The following is a 19,771-nucleotide window of genomic DNA, read 5'->3' as shown; positions in this document are numbered from 1 at the left end:
GAGGCCATACTTTATGACTGTGGCTACCACTTTGAGCTTTTGTAACTCTGATATAGTTGGAGAGTGCATGAACTCCACCTTTAGAAGATTCTCCCACAGAAAAGCATTTGAGAGTCCCCACTTAGTCCACAGCTCAGACATAAGACTGTTGGTTCACCATACTCAGATTTATGTACCCAAGAGACCCTAGGCCTAAACGTATATCTTTCAGCATGCTCATGAAGAAAAACATGCCTAAAGTCAATGAGCAATAGCCTCAGTAAACCTTTCTGTGCAAAGCTAATGTTACTCCTTATGGAAGTAAAGCTTAGTTCAGACTATTTAAAGTGGTTTATGTATTTAGATATTGATATATTTTAACATATTGTTCTTGGAGTGACAAAAGCTGTTGGATAATACAGTATGATGGATGATGCGGAAACAATTTGTTCTTGATTTTGGAGTGGATTTTTATGATCCCATTTGAATAACGGATGTGCATTCTAGCGATTAATGCCCAACCTAGTAGTGAGGTCATGGCATGAAGAGGTGAGTCACTCAGCCTTCCTGTTGTGACCCTAGCTTACTCCAGGCTGGAAACAGCACTTTCTCATGTTGATACTAAGATTTCCCTTAAGACTTCACTGGAACAGGAAAGTTGGCAGTTGTTTTACAAGGACTTCTTAGCTAAGTGCAAAAATAGGTGATGTCCGCATCACAAACCTTAAGTAAAACAGGTGTTAGCAATTAAGGGAGATTTCAAATGAGTGAGTAGTTAAGCAACCAAATACTTAGAGCAAGTATGTTGGTATAGACAAAGAAGAGTATACTTTGTGTTTTCTCTAAAAATGGTCTTACTTCCCTCATAGATTAACATCTTCTTGACTGTTCTGGTTCACTGCTTCCTTCCCTTTTTCCATATGTCTGTAATAATTTTGAATTTTTTTCCTTTTGAAAATATAGCTGGTTTATTTACCCTTCTGATCACATAGGAAGAATGCTTTTTCCTGAAATTCACACTGATGTCCTTTGCAGAGTTACCTCCTGTCTTTGGAGTCTGTCCACTTCAATGTCTTGTCACCACCTCCTTTGTCCAAGTTACTATCGTCTCTCTCACCTGGACCATTGCAATGACCTTCCAGCCATCTCCATGCATCCAGTCTTACCCCCTTCATTCTGTTCTCCACATTTCATTTTGACCCCCCCATATATAAAACCCATTTCTCCTAAGCTAAAGATCAGCATCTTTCACTTGGCCTGGAAGGCTTCTGATGGTCCTGCCCCACTGGCCAGCCTCATCTTGTGCCACACTGCACCAGCCACCCCAGCCTTCTTTCAGTTTCTTGATCACACCATGCTTCCTCCCTACTCTGAGAGCTTTGCACATGCTGTTTCTTCTACCCAGAGTAGTCTTCCTTCTGCTTTTCCACTGATTAACTCCCACCAATTTTTCAAGTTTCAGCTTAGTTGTTACCTAGGTCAAATCTTTTCTATCAAACATACCTGTAGGACCAAGTGCTTCCCCTTCAGAACAGTTACCATAGAAATTTTCACTTCATTTCTTGGTTCCTTGATTAATATTTGACTCTGGGCTATAAAGCTCCATGGTAGCAGACACTGTGTTCTTTTGCCCACCACTGTATCCTTGTGCCTTGCACAGTGCCATACATATGATAGGTGTTCAGTAAGAGTGTGTTGATTGCTCCTTCATGGTGAACAGTTATTTGTGTGAACAGATGATTTTTTGAGAGTAAGAAGCCAGAGACATGGAAACTAACTAGGCTCCCACTTAACGTATTACTCAGTTAACTGATTTTAAAAAAATAAGTTGAGGGTAGGGTGAAATATACGATACCAAACTTTTCTGTCCTTACATTTCCAAATAGTTTAACCTACTATTGCAACAAGCCATTATGGTTCCTTTTGTTTGATAGGCTTGCCATTCACCCCCCCCCCTTTTTTTTTTCGTAAAGGAGATGAATGAGGACCATAGCACACCCAAGAAAGAAAAGCAAGAGCGGATATCCAAGCATAAAGAGAATTTGCAGCACACACAGGCTGAAGAGGAAGCCCACCTTCTCACTCAACAGAGACTGTACTACGACAAACACTGTCGTTTCTTCAAGCGGAAAATAATGATCAAGCGGCATGAGGTGGAGCAGCAGAATATTCGGGAGGTATTTATTATGCTCAGAATTGTTGTCATTGACTTACGAGACAGTAAGCTTTGTGAGGGTCATGACCATGTCTATTCTGTTCACTCCCATATCCTTCGCCTTTAGCACAGCGCCTGACACAGAGTGGGCATACATCCATTGGCTGACTTTTCTTGTAAGAGAAAAGTCATTCACTAAGAGAAAAGTCATTCACTTGCTGACTTTTTTTGTAAGAGAAAGCCTATCTGCAAAACAAAGAATCAATCGCCTTTTCCCAAATGAATGTAATGGAATTTTACTGAACACCTATTATAAGCCAAATCATGCAGTAGAGAGTCAAAAATGTATAACAGAATTTTTGCTTCCAGTCTACTGGGCAAGGACTTATATTTTTCGTGTCTTACATGAAACACTTAAATTAACAGTATGATGTTCTATAATTAAGTTCATTCATTCAGTCATCCAGCACTTTCTGAGTGCCTCCTTTATGCCAGGCACTGTACTGGGCACCAGGGAAGATATACTCCCTGCCTTTAAGTAGTCCTAAATGTAATAGGAGAAACATACATGTAACATGTTAATTACATTATAGTATGGTAGGTACTATAATAGAATAAATAAGTATCATGGGCATATGGTCATAAAGGGGCTTAGAGTATTAGTGATTGATAAAAATTTGAATGTGACTAGAGTTCTGGGGTGTTAGAGTCAGAACAAGAATAGTTGGAAGCAGAATGTGGAGGGCTTCATTTGTTAAAAGGCATTTAGATTTTAGCCGGAAGGCAGTGGATAGCTGTCAGAGGTTTTTAAGCAAGAGGGTGACATGAAGAGATGTTTTTAATTGAAAAATAAGTGCATCAGTGTGAGGAATGGGCTGGAGTGGTGAGAAGCAGATAATAGTGAGGTCAGATAGGATGCTCTTTCTCTGGTTCCAGCCTGGAAGAAGTAGTGGGGATAAAAGAAGAGATTAGATCTGAGTGACATTTCTGAAGCAGAACTGGCAGTGAGTTTTGACCAAATGGATGTGGGAATTTCAGGAGAGGGAGGAGTCAAAAATGACTTCAAAGTTTCTAATTTGGGAGATTAGTTAGGATATGGTGGCATTAACTGCGATAAGGAATTCAGAGTATGAATCAGTTGCAGATATGAAGTTCAACAGAAAATCTTTGTGACCGGCAGTAATGAGAGAAAACTTCATATATGAACTAGCACATTGCTAAGATTATCAAATTCTGATAAAGCCCAGTATTAGCCAGCATGAGGGAAAGTATTTCATGCACAGTTAGTGGGAAAGAGAATTGATATAATCTTTTGGAAGAGCGGTATTCAAATGGGAAGAAGAAAAGATGAAGCAAACTAATGTTTTGAACACATAAGTATGGGCCAGGCTTAGGCTCTTTATAGATGTTCTAATAGTCTTGGAAGGGGGACAAACCACTGAACATTTCTGAGCTGGGTAGAGATACAGCTAAAGTTTTACTTTACTGAGATTAGCCCAGATTGGCGGTGACGTGCTAGATGAAACAGAGCATGTGTTATGGGGGTGGGGTGGGGGGGAGGGGGCAGTGTTGCACCCAAGAGGGTGAACAGTGGATGTTGGGGGAAGGGGAAATGTGAGATATTACAATGGTTTGTGACCTCCAAAGGGCATATCTGTTTATTAAATGTCATTAAAATTTCAGGAAGGGGGGACGATTAGGGGGAAAAAAGTGTAAAAAGGATCCTTATGAGGGTGATGATGGGGAAAAAAAACCTTGAGCGACACTGGGTTAGAGGAAAGAAATAAGAATCAGAGATCAGGTGATAGGAAATATAGGGTATATACTAGGATGGGAGCTGTCAAAAGAGAAAGGAGAATTAGAAAACATTTTCAAGTATAAAATAAATAGAACTTAAAAAAATAGAACTTGGTAGATAGTAGGATCCAAGGAGAAAAGATGAAGATCAAAATTATTTCTAGGTTTTGAGACTTGGGAAATTGTGGATTTGGGCAGAAACTGAAGCGTATGGAGAGGTTTTGGTTTAAAAAAAAAAAAGAGTCCAGTACTGGACATGTTGAATTTGTCAGAAGGCAAAAAATTTAAGCAAAAAAGTCCAATAGCCAGTTGGAAACAAAGAATTTGAGATTCTTTTCCGCTGGCAATTATTATTGTTATTCTAATGACACATATTTGAAGGAAGACTGAGGTTAAGGGGACAATGTCAAAAAAGCTGTAAAAGATAAGTACTCCCCCAAAATGATATAAACTACTTTCATTAATCTCAGATTTTAACCAATTGACTTAAGAATAATTGATTACTCAATAAGGATATTTTTCTTAAGAATCCAGATTTCCTTTTACTTAGTCTTAGTCCAGAGTCTTCTACATGGAAATATTTAAAGTCTTTAGTTAATTTTTGTTTTCCTTTCCATTTACAAAAGTAATAAAAGAGCATTGAAAAAAAAAGACAAATACAGAAAAATATAATTTGGAGTAGTGAAAGTTCTTGATAACCCCATGCCACCCAATTTCTACCCTGAGACAGTCACCATTACTTTGGTATATATACTTCTAGATTTTCTCCTGTATAAATGTACACATACATGCAACTTATATATTATATATAACTTTAACTTTACAAATATGAGATCACATTAGTGTCAGTGGAGTTATTTGATTTGCAAGCAATAGAATGAAACTCTGGCTGAGTTACGCATGGAAAGGAATGTTAGAGGAATAGGGGATAGGTGACAAAGCTAAGGAACTGAGCCAGAAAAGATGAAGAACCAACAGGAAAAGCAAACTCCATACCTAGGGACTAAGTGCTAATGGACATTCCTCAAGTCACCATTTGAATGAATCTACTCTAACCATTTTTAGTCCTTGTATCATTTCTGCTCAAAATTCTAATTTCCTGGGAGAAAATTGAACCAATTGGGTAATGTGTCTTACCTGGCCAACAGTCTCCTTGATTCCAGATTGGGTGGAATCGTTTCTCAAAACTTAAAAGGGAACCTGTTATCAGAAGAAAAGCAAATGGATGCTGAGCCTACGAAACAAAACATGTTCGCTATACTATTTTGTAACTTTTTGTTCATTTACTGTCTGGGATATACAGCTTTGCCTCAGTCTTTTTAGCCATTAATAGTATTTTGTTATATGGCTATAAAAATAATTTTTTCAATGAGGCATCTCTCAATGGGCATTGTTTTTTGAAGTTTTACAGTGTTACTACAGAGAACATCTCTGTGCATAGATCTTTTTACACATAGGCAAATATTTTTGGAAAGTATATTCTCGTAAGTGGAATTTCTGGGTCAAAGAATATGTACATCTAAAACTTTAGATATTGTCAGATTGCCCTCTAAATGGGTCATACAAACTTATACTCCCACCGACAAAGCTTAAGAGTGCCTGTTTTCCTGTATCTTTGCCAAAACTGGGTATTAGCAATCCTTTTAATTAATGAATATATTTAAAAGGATCACCATAGACTGGGTTGAGCCTCCTCCTCCATCATCACTCTACACAGAAGCTCACCATTTTCTGACCAGTTAATAAAACTAAGAACTGAAACTAAGAAATCATGAAATGTCGTAGGCTGACATCTCCATTTAACAGTTTGAATTCTAGTTCTTAACCTCAGTGGGATGAGGACAAAATTTTGGCCTGAGTGAAATTGGCAGCTTTTAAAGAAGCCAATATCACTTCCTTTGAAAACTTAAAAAAGAATGCTTAAAACAAAATTAGGGAAGGGGACATTAAGAGACACACCCTGGACCCACATCCTACATAAGAGGTAGTTTCCTCATAAAGTACAGGAAGGTGTTTCAGGGCTATTTTGTATGAAAAGTACCTTCATTTCAACACTAAGCTCACTCTCAGCTTGGCTAGATGCTCACAGATGGTAGTGTGGACTGAGAGAAAGGGACTTCATGCCTCTCACCTCACACTCCCTCCAGAGATTATGCACATGGAGTACACAGAGAGCAGAATTTGTTTTGTTGTTGTTGTTCAGCTCATTCTGCTTAATTTGCATAACCTAAAAGTGCACATGATATTATATGTTGTCATTTGAATAAATGAAACAATCATTGTATCATGTCTAGCTAGAACAGAGGAATCCTTCAGAATATTACATCACAGACTGAAAAAGCATAAAATAGGAAAATATAAGCCACATACTGTGATATCTTTCCCTGGAAAAGATGAAAATCCAAAAACCTGAGTTTTAGAGCCTCAGTTCTGTTTTGTAGAGGTTGTATGACCTTATGTTAGTCCCTCAGTTTCCAAATGCCTTATTATTACAAATAAAATGGGTAATCCTTGCAGTGTTACTACTTATTAGGATTGCAATTAGAATTGAATGAGATAAATAACTCACTTTGAAAAATTGAAAACACATTACATATTGTTTTACAGGTATAGTACTGGGCTCATAATAAGCTGATTAATGTTTTTTTCCGTGGTTTAAATATTATAGGCAGCTTACCATCTTAAACCTCAGCAACTCAGTTGTATGAATTAAAGGTAAAGGGACAGCTTACAGTTTTAACAGAATGCCATTTCGGTATCATTATTCTCTTTACTCTTCTGATAGTTTATAAAAATAGACTTGAGACATTATACACCAGATGTTCACTACTGAATACAGAAAAATAATGACATTTATATATTTTGAAGCATTTTCACAAGGCCTCTCATCTTTACAAGAATGGTAGCGACTTTTCTTTAGTTGAAGAAACTAAAATGTACATTAAGAGACTTGCCAAAGCCATACCTAAGTCAGTGAAGGAGCTGAAACCGATACTCAGTTCTGACTCACTTCCTGAATATTTTTCCACTGGTTTTCAGACTTTAGTGTCTAGCAGAATTACCTGGGTAACTCGTTTTAAAGACCCATCACTTGTGACCCAGGCAATTCTGACGTAGATATTCTGTGGACAGTGTCCTGAAGCATTCCCTTAAACATAAAAAGAGAAACATTTGATTTCTTCTAAGACATGTTGTTTGTTTGCTTTTGGTCTTTTTTTCTTTTCCTCATGAGTTCCAGGGCTCTGGGCAGCTCAGATTCAGTTTGGACTTCTCACTTTAGGAAAGTGTGGGATGTACAGATGGCCAATATTGGGACTCCTGGTACTCAAAACTCAAAGATGACCCAGTGACCCAGGAACAGGACCTTGACCCATTTAAAGGCTTCCCTTGGCTTTCTCTTGGTCAGTGGTGTGGGATAACTTGAGTCTCTGGGAGTGGCTCACTGTCCTTTGATGCCACCTAGGGGCCAGTTGGTGACTTTTAAAAGAATAGTTGCTGGACCAGGTAAAGAAGAAAAATAAAATAAGGAAAAGAAAAATGCTGGAAGGTATGGGAGGAGATGCTCTAGGAAATTATCTTTTATTCCTTAAAACAAACTTAGGTTGTATTATACACTAGAAAATAAGCCCCACGAGGGGATGTTCTTGTCCACTGCTCTATTGCCTACAAAAATGCCCGCCACCTAGTAAGTGCTGGAGAGATATCTGTTGAACAGGTGAATGAATGATTATGGCTTTGTTCAGGTAATAGATGCTGTGCTGTTTAAAGCACCTCTTTTCAAATGGATAGAAGCCAAAATATACAAGACATTTTCAACCACACCAATAAACAAATGTTATTGATATTTATGTGTAAATAAGTGGCTTGGATTTTTTCCCATAGGGAAGCCATCAGAGAGGAGAGACACCCATTGCTCTCATTTAAAATCTAGCTGAAATGCTTTCTACTTTCCTTGACTTTCCTAACTAGTAGTAGTACTACCCTTTTCAGAAATTTTGTAGCGTAATCTCTTTACTTCTTTTATAACACTCATTACTTCCAATCTTGCTCTTTTTAAAATTTTTGCACCTAAAATGTTTCCCAGAATTAAGATTGTTTTGGTTGCACATTAAGTGGAATTTATTTGAGTTTGCTTAAGCCAAAACCAGAGAATTTACCGCAGGAATACAGGAATGTCTCGTAAAACCCAATGGCAGTAAAACAGCTGGGCCCACAGAAGGGCTTAGAAACCAGTCAGGAACTTAGGAGTCAAAGTGTTCCCTACTCTGCTGCTTGTCTCCGTCAGTCTTGCTCTGAAGCCCAGCTTTCTCTGATCCTCAGCCCTCATGTGTAGTTTTTGTATATCCTTCAATTCAGCCACATGTAGAGATTAACTGTCTCTGAATCTCAATATCAGATTCCCAGGAGAGAAGATAGATTGGCCCAGATTGGGCCACCTGGCTACCTCTGATTCAGTCAGTTGTGAGCTGACTCTTATACTTCCCTATTAGAGTGTTCGCAGCTTGAGGACAGATAGCAGGGCTTAGTAAGCGTTTTATGTACCCAGATCCTGTGGTTCAGATCTTAGAACAGTGTTGTTCAGGAAATATTCCTAAATTGGTGAATGAAAACATTCCACCCAACTTCCTATTTTATTTTTTTCTATTTTCCTTTCCTTCTTCCTCCACCTCAACAACAAAAAAGATGTAAGTAGAACTGAGAAGAGCAGAATGATTAGATCTACAAATAATGAAGCAGACTGTAATGGAAAAATGAAAGGGGAGAGATCATGCCTGCTTCTTCCCAGCATGCCTGAACTCTGAGATTTTAAAAAAATAGATAATTGGCCACTTCTGATATATGCAAAAACAGGGTGCTTACCAGAAAACTAAGAACTTTGACATTGTCCATTTAATTCAGTGATTCTCAATCCTGGCTGTATATTAGAATCACCTGGAGAACTCTTAAAACTATTGATGTCGGGCCCCCTAACTCAGCCCAGTGATCACAATTTCAGGTTGTGGGATTCAGGTATCTTATGTTTTAAAATCTTCCCATGTGATTTTAATGGACAACCAGGGTTGCTAACCACTGGCTTAACTGAAGAAACACTTAACATGTATGTTTACCACTTTACCTAATTAAGGTTCACAGAGAGGTCAGTTAAGAGTAATCCCATTTTACAGACAATGCTAGGAAGTTTCCCATCTTGTAAATGGTGGACCCCAAAACAGAGCCTAAATCCCCAGGGATTGTTCATCTAATCTCATTAAGTCATGCTGCCAAATACTAATGGTTTAATTAAGAGACAATTAGCAGTGCCATTCCTTGCCATCGCTCAGTTAGTTGTGCATTCCTTCCAATTCATGTCCATTCATCTCTCTCCATTTATCCTTTGTTCCTGAATGCAGGAACTAAATAAAAAGAGGACCCAAAAGGAGATGGAGCATGCTATGCTGATCCGGCACGACGAGTCCACCCGTGAGCTAGAGTACAGGCAGCTGCACACATTACAGAAGCTACGCATGGATCTGATCCGTCTACAGCACCAGACAGAACTGGAAAACCAGCTGGAGTACAACAAGAGGCGAGAAAGGGAACTGCACAGAAAGCATGTCATGGAACTCCGGCAACAGCCAAAAAATTTAAAGGTACGAGGAAATAAAAGTAATTTTGCTGTCCATGATCCAGGACAGGGTTGAACTGGATCAGTGGTTCCTAAACCTGGCTGATTGTCAGAGTTACCTGGTCAACTTTTTAAAATTAAAATTTCTGGCCCCACACCTGCTGAATCAGAATCTGCAGATACGAACCACAAGAGTCTGTGTTTAACAAGCTCCTGAAGAAATGCTGCTGGTGGTTTGGAAACCACTAAACCAGATGATCTCTCAGTTTCTTTGTGTTTCTGATCAGTAATTTCTCAGGCCACTTTATGACTTGCCCTCTTTAAAGCTGTAGTGTATGGACTAACAGACGTCTGTGGTTCTAATTCCAGGAATTGAAAAAGTTACCTGGCAGCTATGTGGCAGATAAATTTCATTTCTCATTACAGTCAGATTATTGGTAGTAACTACCATGGGTGCTACTGTGTTGAGGAGGACTGTGAGGCCATGTCTGCACTTAGTAAGAAAGACTATGATTTATTAGTGCTGTCTGTCATAGGCACGGAAGTCAGGGATAAATCCACATGTGCCAGGCAGTCATTACCCCTGCACAGGGGAATAATGAGAAGTTTCTTTGGTTCTCACTGACTCAATATAATTTCATCTGACTGCTAATTGACAAGCTGTGGGGACTAAGCAGTTTCTGTATGTCAGGGAGGGGCACGGACAATGTTTACAGCTGTGAGATCACCCTCGATACCAACGGCCATGCTCCTCTTCTAGCCAAATCCTAACCTGTCTAGTTAGTGATTCCCGTTGTCAGAAATCCTCCAAGTGCCCATGAAACGCACATGTGACTATGAAGCAACCCAATGGAATGCCTTCTTTCATTATGATAACACACTTTACCTTCTCCCCACAAAAATACATATTTGATAGCAAGTAAAATCCCCTAATGGGGAAAGTATTTGACATGCAAATATAACCTCTTAATCAGAAAAAAATCTAAAATCACTTTCCCAGTGATTTTATGCTAAAACCCAGTAGAAATGGGCTAGGAGGTGACACACTATCCAGATGTCTTCCTTTATCAGTTTGTCAGAAAAATGTCATGAGTGAGAGCAGGCTTATATAATGCCTTCCCCTTCCTCACTTGGAAATGGAGGGAAGAGCAGCAAACAGAACTCACTGAAGACTTTGACCAGGAAACCATTAAAATAATGCCAAACCTTTTGACATGTAAGCTTCATGGTATTCTACAATCTGCTTAAGAGTTGTCATCCCTTTGTAACAATTCCTTTTTTTCTTTGAAACCATTTGTAAATTCAAAGTTACTTCTATTCAGTTAATATAAAACCAAAAGTATTAGTAGAGTTAACTCCTGGGTGGGTCATATGTATCATTTTCATTATTATTCACTGTTATTCATTAGCAGTGTTGGTAACTGTACTAAAAGACAGAATGGTCCCAGCACCTGTATTGTATCATTAGAAAGGACAACTTTCTGTATTTACTGATGTGTCTTTATTTTCTCTTTTTCACTTTTTCTACCCAGGCCATGGAAATGCAAATTAAAAAACAGTTTCAGGACACTTGCAAAGTACAGACCAAACAGTATAAAGCACTCAAGAATCATCAGTTGGAAGTTACTCCAAAGAATGAGCACAAAACAATCTTAAAGACACTGAAAGATGAGCAGACAAGAAAACTTGCCATTTTGGCAGAGCAGTATGAACAGAGTATAAATGAAATGATGGCCTCTCAAGCGGTAAGTGGTTAGGTTCAGTGCCACAGTTTCAAGAGCTTTGGGAATCAAGAAAATTCAAGATCCAGCCTTTTGTTCCCAGGATGATTCTTGCACAAATTTAGGATACTGATGTTTCTCTACTCAAAGAATTGAGAAAAAGACGACGCTGAATAAAGCCAAGCCAATGTGGATACTTGCTGGAGTGTGTCTTATAACACAGAATTCAAGGAATGGGATGCTGAATGAGACCTGTGGCACATAGGGACTTTCAGTGCAAAATGTGATAGATACTGCATATATTATATGCTTATTCATCAAAGATTTACTGACCACCAACCTCCCCACCCCCAATTAGTATCAGGCACAAACGAATAAGACACAGTCCCTTCCCTTATGGATCGCACAGACACTTGAGGAAGATAGACACACAGGCACATTCATTCAATAAGCCTCTGTGTTCAGCACTCTGCTGGGCTCAGAAATACAATGATGAGCTAGATAGACAGCAGCTGGTCCCTGCCCTCACACTTTCAGTCTAGCAAAGAGGTCAGATAATTAAGCAATAATAAGCATAAGTGCTGTGCAATGGGAGGTGCTGGGAGCTATGGGAAGACAAGTAGGAATATCTAATTTGGTCTAGGGAAAGCTTCCCAGCTGAAGCCAAGAGGCTTGAAGGAATTCATTGAAGCAAACAGTATCCATGAAAAGGAACCATAGATAAAGGTCCAAAAGATGGAAAGTGTGCATGCGGGGACTGAAAGAACTTTGGTGAGAACCCGAAGTTCAAGGAGGAGAGTTTTGGGAGCCCAAAATGGAGAGGTCATAAAGGTCTTGGTAAGCCAGGGGCAGGAGCTTGCCTGTTAATTCAGTGAAGGATACACAAGGAGATGAGTCTTAAAGAGTTCACCCAACAGGCATAAGGGAAAAAGTCATTCCCGGCCGAGGATACAAAATTTGCAGAGACTCAAAGGCCTGAAAGAGGATGGCTCATGTGAGAAAAAATTACTAGTTGCTATAGCAGGAGAATAGAGTTCTTGTTTAGGGGAAGCAGGTACATAGTCAGGCGTCAGATCCTTAAAAGTCATATTAAGGAGTTTGGACATTATTCTGCATGCAATGGAGAGCTGCTGAAGTCTGTTTTAAGAAGGAAAGTGACAGGATCACATTGGTTTTGTAAAAAGATACTGGCAGTAATGTGGCAAATATAGGTAAAGAGACCTCTCGGGAAGCTATTGTAATAGTCCAGGTAAAAAAAAAAAAATGATGAAGGCCTGAACTAAGAGAGAATATGTGATGGATTTGAGAAAAATTTAGGAAGAGAGTATAGAACTTGGTGGTTGATTTGAAAGGTAAGTTTGAGAACAGAGTAGAACAGGTCATCCATCCCTTTACCAAGATGGAAAAACAGAAGTAGGGGTGAGTTTGGATGCCTGGGGAGATGATTAAGTTGCGGGCATGTTATTTGAGCTACGTGAATGTTCAGGTAGAAAGGTACACAGGTGGAAATATGAATCTAGAGTTCTGGAGGGATGTCAGGACTAAAGACAAAAAGTTAGGCATCCTTGGTATATGGGGGCAGGTATTATAGCTGTCCGGAGGAGATGAGATCTGATATGGACAGCTGATAGTAATAAAGGAGAAGGGTACTGAAGACAGCATCTGGTAGACACCAGTGTTTGAAGACTGAATAGAAGTAGACCCAGAATTGGGAGAAATCAGACTTGGAAGGGGAAGCAGAAGAGAGCAGATCACAGGAGCCAGAATAAAACTTTCTGGCTGATGATTTCTAATGTTGCAGAGAGGCCAATTAAAATAATGAACTTTGAGGTGTGCATTGGATTTTCACAATCAGTGGACTGACAGGAACAGAAGACATTATAGTGTGCTGAAAGTGATTACAAATGAGATAGAAATCGTTAAGTGAGATTGGCCCAGATCCTCAGTCGTGAAGGAGAGAAGAAAGAGAGTTGTACCTAGAGGAGGAGGCAGAGTTAAAGGAGGACCTCCATCAGTTGTAAAAGGCTTGAAGATGTTTTCAGGCTGAGGGTAGAACCCAGTTCATTCATTCATTCTTTCATTCACTCAGCAAGTACTTAGTGCCTACACTGTGGTCCAGGCATCATGCACACTGTGGTGAACAAGACAGCTATGGATCATGTCTTCATGGAATTTAAAGAACAGTGAAGGAGACATCATTGAGCAAGTCTGTTGGGTGTTATGGCAGAGCAAACATAGGATGCCAGCAGACTAGTTCAGAAAGTCAGGAAAAACCTCGCTGACAAAATGATTATTTAAGTGGAGGTGTAGAGAGCACATTCCAGGCAAAAGGAACTGCTTGTGTAAAGATGTGAAAGACAATGACATTTTTGAAGAACTTAAATCCATGATGTTTAGAATGTAGAGAACCAGGAGGAGAGACACATGAGAATAAGATTGGAGGAGTTAATCAGGCTAGAACAAGTAGGGGCTTGCAGGCCTTGTTAAGAATTTTGATCTTTATCCTAAAAGCAATGGGAAGCCAGTGATGAGTATTAAGCTGGGGTCTGACATCAGATTTACATTTATGAACAATCACTCTGGGGACAAGTGGAGAATGGCCTGCAAGATGGCAAGAGCAGATATAAAGAGATCATTTATGAAGTTGCTGTTTTAATCAGGGCATGAGGGAGTGGTGGCTAGACTAGGGAAGAGACAGTCAGGTTGAAGGGGGAAGTGAATAAATGTGACAGATAGGCAGGAGGTAGAATCAAGAGCATTCATGACAGATGGAATGTAGAGAATGATGAGTTAAGAATGATCCCAGTCTTCTGATTTGAGCAAAATGGTTGATGACAATGTCATTTACCTATATCATGAAAAAGGAAGTAGAGCAGATTGCTGAAGTGGGAAGGGAAAGATAAGTTAATATTAGTCACATTGGACATGAGGGCCTGAGGAGCATTCAGGTGATGATATCTAGTGGACAGCTGGATAAGCTAGTCTGGACTTCGGAAGTGAAGTCTGAAATAGAGATAGAAATGTGGAAGCCATGTGCATACAGATGGTAGTGGAAGCTTTAGAATAGAGGAGATTCCTTAGGAAGAGAGATTAGAGGAAAACAGGGCCAGGACAAAGCCCTAAGGAACATCTACACTTAAGGGCCAGGTAAGCTAGGGACTAGTTGGGAAAGGAGTAGCCAGAAAGGGAGGAAGAGACCAAGAAGATGTGGTATCTCAGAAGGCAAGAGAAAAGATTTTAAGAAGGAAGAGATAATCAACAATGTCAAATGCTGCCAAGAGGTTGGGTAAGATAAGGGCCACTTTAAGATGGTCACTGTGACCTTGACATGAACACTGTAAGTAGAGGGGTAGGATCAGAATGAGGAGTGAGAGTAGGCATGCAGAGGGAGCGGTAAGGTAAGGGGGAGAGAGTGGATAGGGACATAGAGGTTGACAGGATGTTTGTCTTGTTCATCTTTGTATTCTCAGCATCTGCAACAACACCTGGCATATAGCAAGTAGTGCTCAGTGAATGTTGGTTACATAATAGAGAGAATTAGATCAGGATTATAGGTCCATGATTGCCTTTGAATAAAAGGAGAGAAATGCCCTTTCTTCTGAGCTAGGGGAGGAGGGGAGTGACAAAAGTATGAATGATAATTACAGCTATCCTTGGCTGACTGCTTACGATGTGCCAGGCACTGTTTTAAGTATTTTGTGGGTGTTCTTTCATTTTTAAGGAATCCCTTTGAAGTAGTTGCTGTTTTAGCCTGATTTTACCTATGAGGAAAGTGAGGTTTGGTAAAGTCAAGTCACTTGCTTAGAGCATGAGTTGGCAAACTTTCTGTCAAGAGCCACACAGCAAATATTTTTGGTTTTGTAGGCCATGCAACCTCTGTTGCAACTGCTCAGTTCTGCTATTGTAGTGTCAGAGCAGCCAGAGAGAAGACATAAATGAATGGGCATGTCTATTTTCCAATAAAACTTTATTTACAAAATTTGCAGCAGGCCAGATTTGGCCAGTGGGCCATAGTTTGCCAGTCCCTGGTGTAGGGACAGCTAATTAATGGCAAAGCTGGGATTTGAACACACACACACCTTTTTTTTTTTTGCTTCAAAGCCTACATGCTTGGCAACTGCTGCATTATAGTGCCTGTATCATATCCTTTTCTTCAGTTTAACCACTTTAGAAAACAGACACGATATTTACCTATACTCAAAACTTTTTAATGGTTTTGGTCTGTGTAGCTTTTAAGTGATGAACACCAAATACTAGAATATCCTCTATTTCTAGCACTAGGACTTTTGTAGAGTCAGAAGCTGATGCAGAATAAGATAGTTACTGACATTAATAATAGAACACCAGAAAAAAAAAAGGCAGTGATTCAATGGACTAAACTGCCCGTAGGATGAGTCTCTCACCCACTTGGCCAGGGCTTATAGCAACCAGTGCCAGACAGGTGGAAAAGAACAGGGTTTCAATCCCTTTCTTGATAAGGCATCTCCCAAGTCCAGAGGGGGTGTGATGGCAAACCTCGCAGCAAGCTGGTAGTCCTTGGGCCTTTATCTGCAAGGATGTGCCCAGCTCTGCTGCAGTCTGACAGTTCCTCACGTCTGGCATCTCCTCTCCCTTACTTGTCCTCCATCGGGAAAATGAGAAGAGAGCCATCCTCTTTAGTGGGTTTGAATGAAAACTGGTTAGGATTATTAGAAAGTATCTTGGAAATAGGATTACATAATTTATTTTATGTTCACTTGATCTCTGTGGTATTTTTCTACAAAAATACTAAGGAAGACACAATGCAAATAATTTTCTAAAACTACTCTAGTCACATTTTCAAAAAGTCATTTCTCAATTGAGATATATTGCTAATTGTCATGAATTTTTCAGAATCAGAAGGAAGCATCAGGTAGAGAATAAGCATCTTGGCAACATGGTCTGTGTGGAAACATGCAGATAAACTCAGGGTAGAAAGAACTGTCTTAAGTTAAGGGTTCTAATCTTAAATTAAGGGTTCTCAGCTGAACTAAGGGCCTGTTAAATCTGGACAAAAAACAACCTGGGGCTGGGGGCTGGGAGGTCATCAATCCCTAAGTAGTCCTGCTACTAGCCAAAAACCTTCCCTGATGCACTATCATGGAAACAGTTAGACTCTGCTAATTAAGAGGGTGGCATCTCTGCTGGCTGGCTTGGCCCACTCTCTGCTCAGGATCTGGGTATCTTGATGTATAAATACAAAGTTTAGGTGCCATGGGGAACAAGGGAAACTTTGCCAGGCTGCCTGATAATCTGGTCTTCACTGCTTCAAACCAGAATATGACCCATAAGGTAATCAAGTGGGGTAGAAATTTTGAACACTTGAGTTATAGATTGGAGGGATAACGAGTATAGCCAATAGGAGCCAGTATTATATGCTAGGAGGTAATGGTACTGTGATATATTCCTCTAGTTTTATGGATATTGGATTCAGTTTTTTCAGCACTAAAGATATCTAAATGTATGATGGTTTTAGGGTTAAAGCTATATAAACATGAAATTATCTAGTCAAAACCAAAATAATAACAGCTACTATTTATTGAACACTTAGTATTGCAACAAAAGTTATGCCAAGAACTTTACATGAGTTGAATCCTAATACCAATTTTAGAATGTAGGAACTATTGTTTTCTTCAGATGAAAAACAAAAAAGCCAAAAAAATAAACGAGGCATAGAAAGGTTAAAGAACTTGCTGAGATGATACATCTAGGTGAATAATGGAGCTAGGGTTCAAGCCTGGGAGTCTACCTCCAAAGCCTCCAGGCTCGCTGGAGCACGGAGCCTTCCTGCATCCCACTGCTGTGATTTCAGATCACACTTGAAAAAAAAAAATCTGGTTTTAGAACTTTTTAGCCCACTGAGTAGACTTTACTGTCTTTTATTCCTAACTCTGAATGTATCCAGGGCATCTGTTTTTCTGTGGGAGCTCATTTCAATCCAAACAAGGATACTTGTTCCAGTTGTCGCCAAGTGCAGTAAGCTAGAGGTGAATTACGGTGTATGTCTTCTGTGCCCCACAGTTACGGCTAGATGAGGCTCAAGAAGCAGAATGCCAGGCCTTGAGGCTACAGCTCCAGCAGGAAATGGAGCTGCTCAATGCCTATCAGAGCAAAATCAAGATGCAAACAGAGGCACAACATGAACGTGAGCTCCAGAAGCTAGAGCAGAGGGTGTCTCTGCGGAGAGCACATCTTGAGCAGAAGGTAGGAGAGTGTTAACTGCTGGGTGGAGGGTGGGGAGATGGCCTAGGAACTGCCATTTATGGAGCCCCACCTATGTCCCAAGGATTAAACCAGGCACTTGACGTTAATTATCTGCTTTTACCCTCCCGATATCCCTGAGAAATGGGCATTATCTCTGTTCTCCAGGCCACGATACTAAGGCTCAAGATGGTTAAGTTACTGGCACCAGTCTGTCTGATTCCACAGCCTCAGCTCTTTCTACAACTCTGCTAGGAACCCTCAATGTTCTCAGCCGGAGCAATGTCATGGGTTAGTGGGTAGCTGATAAGATATATGAAAGGGACCGTGAGCTGATGGCATTAGGTTAAAAGGTCCCTGTTATGTTCCTGGCTGTTAAATGGCATGAAGAAGACAAATGCAGATTTGGCTTTTATTTCTGGCTATTTCTTAACCAAGAAAAATCACCAACAGGGTTCATTTTTGAAAATTTAAATGAAGAGAGGCTGATGTTGCCATGCATAATGAATGTTATCTGAATTGAAATATTCATTGCTTTAGGTATTACTGAGGAATATGAAGTAGAAAAGATTGCATAAAGCATTTCAAAGCTGTTAAGCATTTATTTGCTTAACCAGTTATTTGCACTTTCTTCTGGTAGTTCCCTGAGACCAATGTAACAGGATATTTTCCCAGCTCCTGTTCTAGAACTAAATTGCTAATGACCTAGGGGCATTCGGCTCTCCGTGGGAAAGCAGCACAGTCTAATTGTACTTGAGTGTCTTTTAGCTTCTCCTGAGCCATCTCCTGCTGAAACAGGACACTGACCTAGATCAGCCTAGCTGCTTGGCTTGCTAGAATGGTGTTGCTAACCCCAGGTGGGCCCCCAACCTTCTTATTTTTGGAGCAAGTTTTAAATATAATGGATTAAATACAAGAGGTTTATCACAGGACTCGCTCTCCCTGCCCCTTTCAGTCCAATTACTCTTGGTTCATGTGAGTATATGTGTGTGTCACATGTGTGCATGTGTGCAGTGGGTGCCTGTGGGGAGATCCTTTCCATTAAAGACTGCTCGTTGTGCTATTTCAGATTGAAGAGGAGCTAGCTGCCCTTCAGAAGGAACGCAGCGAGAGAATAAAGCACCTACTGGAAAGGCAGGAGCGAGAGATTGAAACTTTTGACATGGAGAGCCTCAGAATGGGATTTGGGAATTTGGTTACATTAGATTTTCCTAAGGAGGACTATAGATGAGATTAAATTTTTTGCTATTTACAAAAAAAAGAAAAAAGAAAAAATTCAGACCCTGCAAAACCACATTCCCCATTTAAACGGGCGTTGCTCTCGCTCTCTCTCTCTCTTACTCTTACTGACATCGTGTCGGACTAGTGCCTGTTTATTCTTACTCCATCAGGGGCCCCCTTCCTCCCCCCGTGTCAACTTTCAGTGCTGGCTGAACCCAGCCACCTCTTCTATCCATAGTACACGTCACAGTATTGATGTGATTCAAAATGTTTCAGTGAAAACTTTGGAGACAGTTTTAACAAAACCAATAAACCAACAGTAACAAAAAAAAAGTGGATGTATATTGCTTTAAGCAATCACTGTTACCACCAATCTGTGAAAGTAAAGCAAAAAATAATAATAATAATAATAATAAATGCCAAGGGGGAGAGAGACACAATATCCGCAGCCTTACACCTTAACTAGCTGCTGCATTATTTTATTTTATTTTATTTTTTTGGTATTTATTCATCAGGAATTAAAAAAAAAAAAAAACAAAGTTTTATTAAAGATTGAAAATTTGATACATTTTACAGAAACTAATTGTGATGTACATATCAGTGGTGACATATTACTTTTTTGGGGATGGGGGGTGGGTGGGGTGAAGAGATCTTGTGATTTTTAAGAACCTGCTGGCAAGAGTTTAACTTGTCTTCAGCATATTCTGATTGTATCATAATCATTTTCTGCTGTTGCAGAGGATGTGAATACACTTAAGGAGCTCACAGAATCCCAGTAGCACAAATTGGGCTTTGGCAAATCGTGTATTTTGTGTATAGAAGGAATTTAAGGAGAGGTATTACTTATTTTCATATTGTATTTTAACTGTTTCTCTGATCAAATTTTTTTACTTCCTCCTCCTATTCCTCCCCACCTCCCTCCTTTTCCAATTCAGTATTTGGAGTTCAACACTGTCTCTCAATCAGATCATCTTGATCTTTTTCTTTATTTCCCTTCCCTTCCCTAAGTCCCATATCTTTGGTCATAAATATTGCATTATTCACACTTTCAAACTGTGTATTTTCTTACAATAA

The 19,771-nt window shown here is 39.7% G+C and overlaps 1 protein-coding gene across 8 annotated transcripts in view; it reads left to right on the top strand.

Annotated features, from left to right (window-relative positions):
* Nucleotides 1–19,282, top strand: part of TAOK3 (TAO kinase 3) — a 172,408-nt gene extending 153,126 nt beyond the window's left edge. For all 8 annotated transcript variants that reach the window (XM_037816550.1, XM_037816556.1, XM_037816551.1 and 5 more), the window contains 5 exons: nt 1,953–2,156; nt 9,322–9,561; nt 11,069–11,281; nt 17,297–17,479; nt 18,546–19,282. In XM_037816550.1, coding sequence (XP_037672478.1) covers nt 1,953–2,156; nt 9,322–9,561; nt 11,069–11,281; nt 17,297–17,479; nt 18,546–18,707 — 1,002 coding nt within the window. In that variant the 3' untranslated portion in view covers nt 18,708–19,282. The remainder of the gene's footprint in view (nt 1–1,952; nt 2,157–9,321; nt 9,562–11,068; nt 11,282–17,296; nt 17,480–18,545) is intronic.
* The last annotated feature ends 489 nt before the right edge of the window (nt 19,283–19,771 follow it).

Source organism: Choloepus didactylus, chromosome 23 (assembly GCF_015220235.1).
Source record: "Choloepus didactylus isolate mChoDid1 chromosome 23, mChoDid1.pri, whole genome shotgun sequence".
Lineage (NCBI taxonomy): Eukaryota > Metazoa > Chordata > Mammalia > Pilosa > Megalonychidae > Choloepus > Choloepus didactylus.
This window is presented reverse-complemented; position numbering and strand designations above follow the sequence as displayed.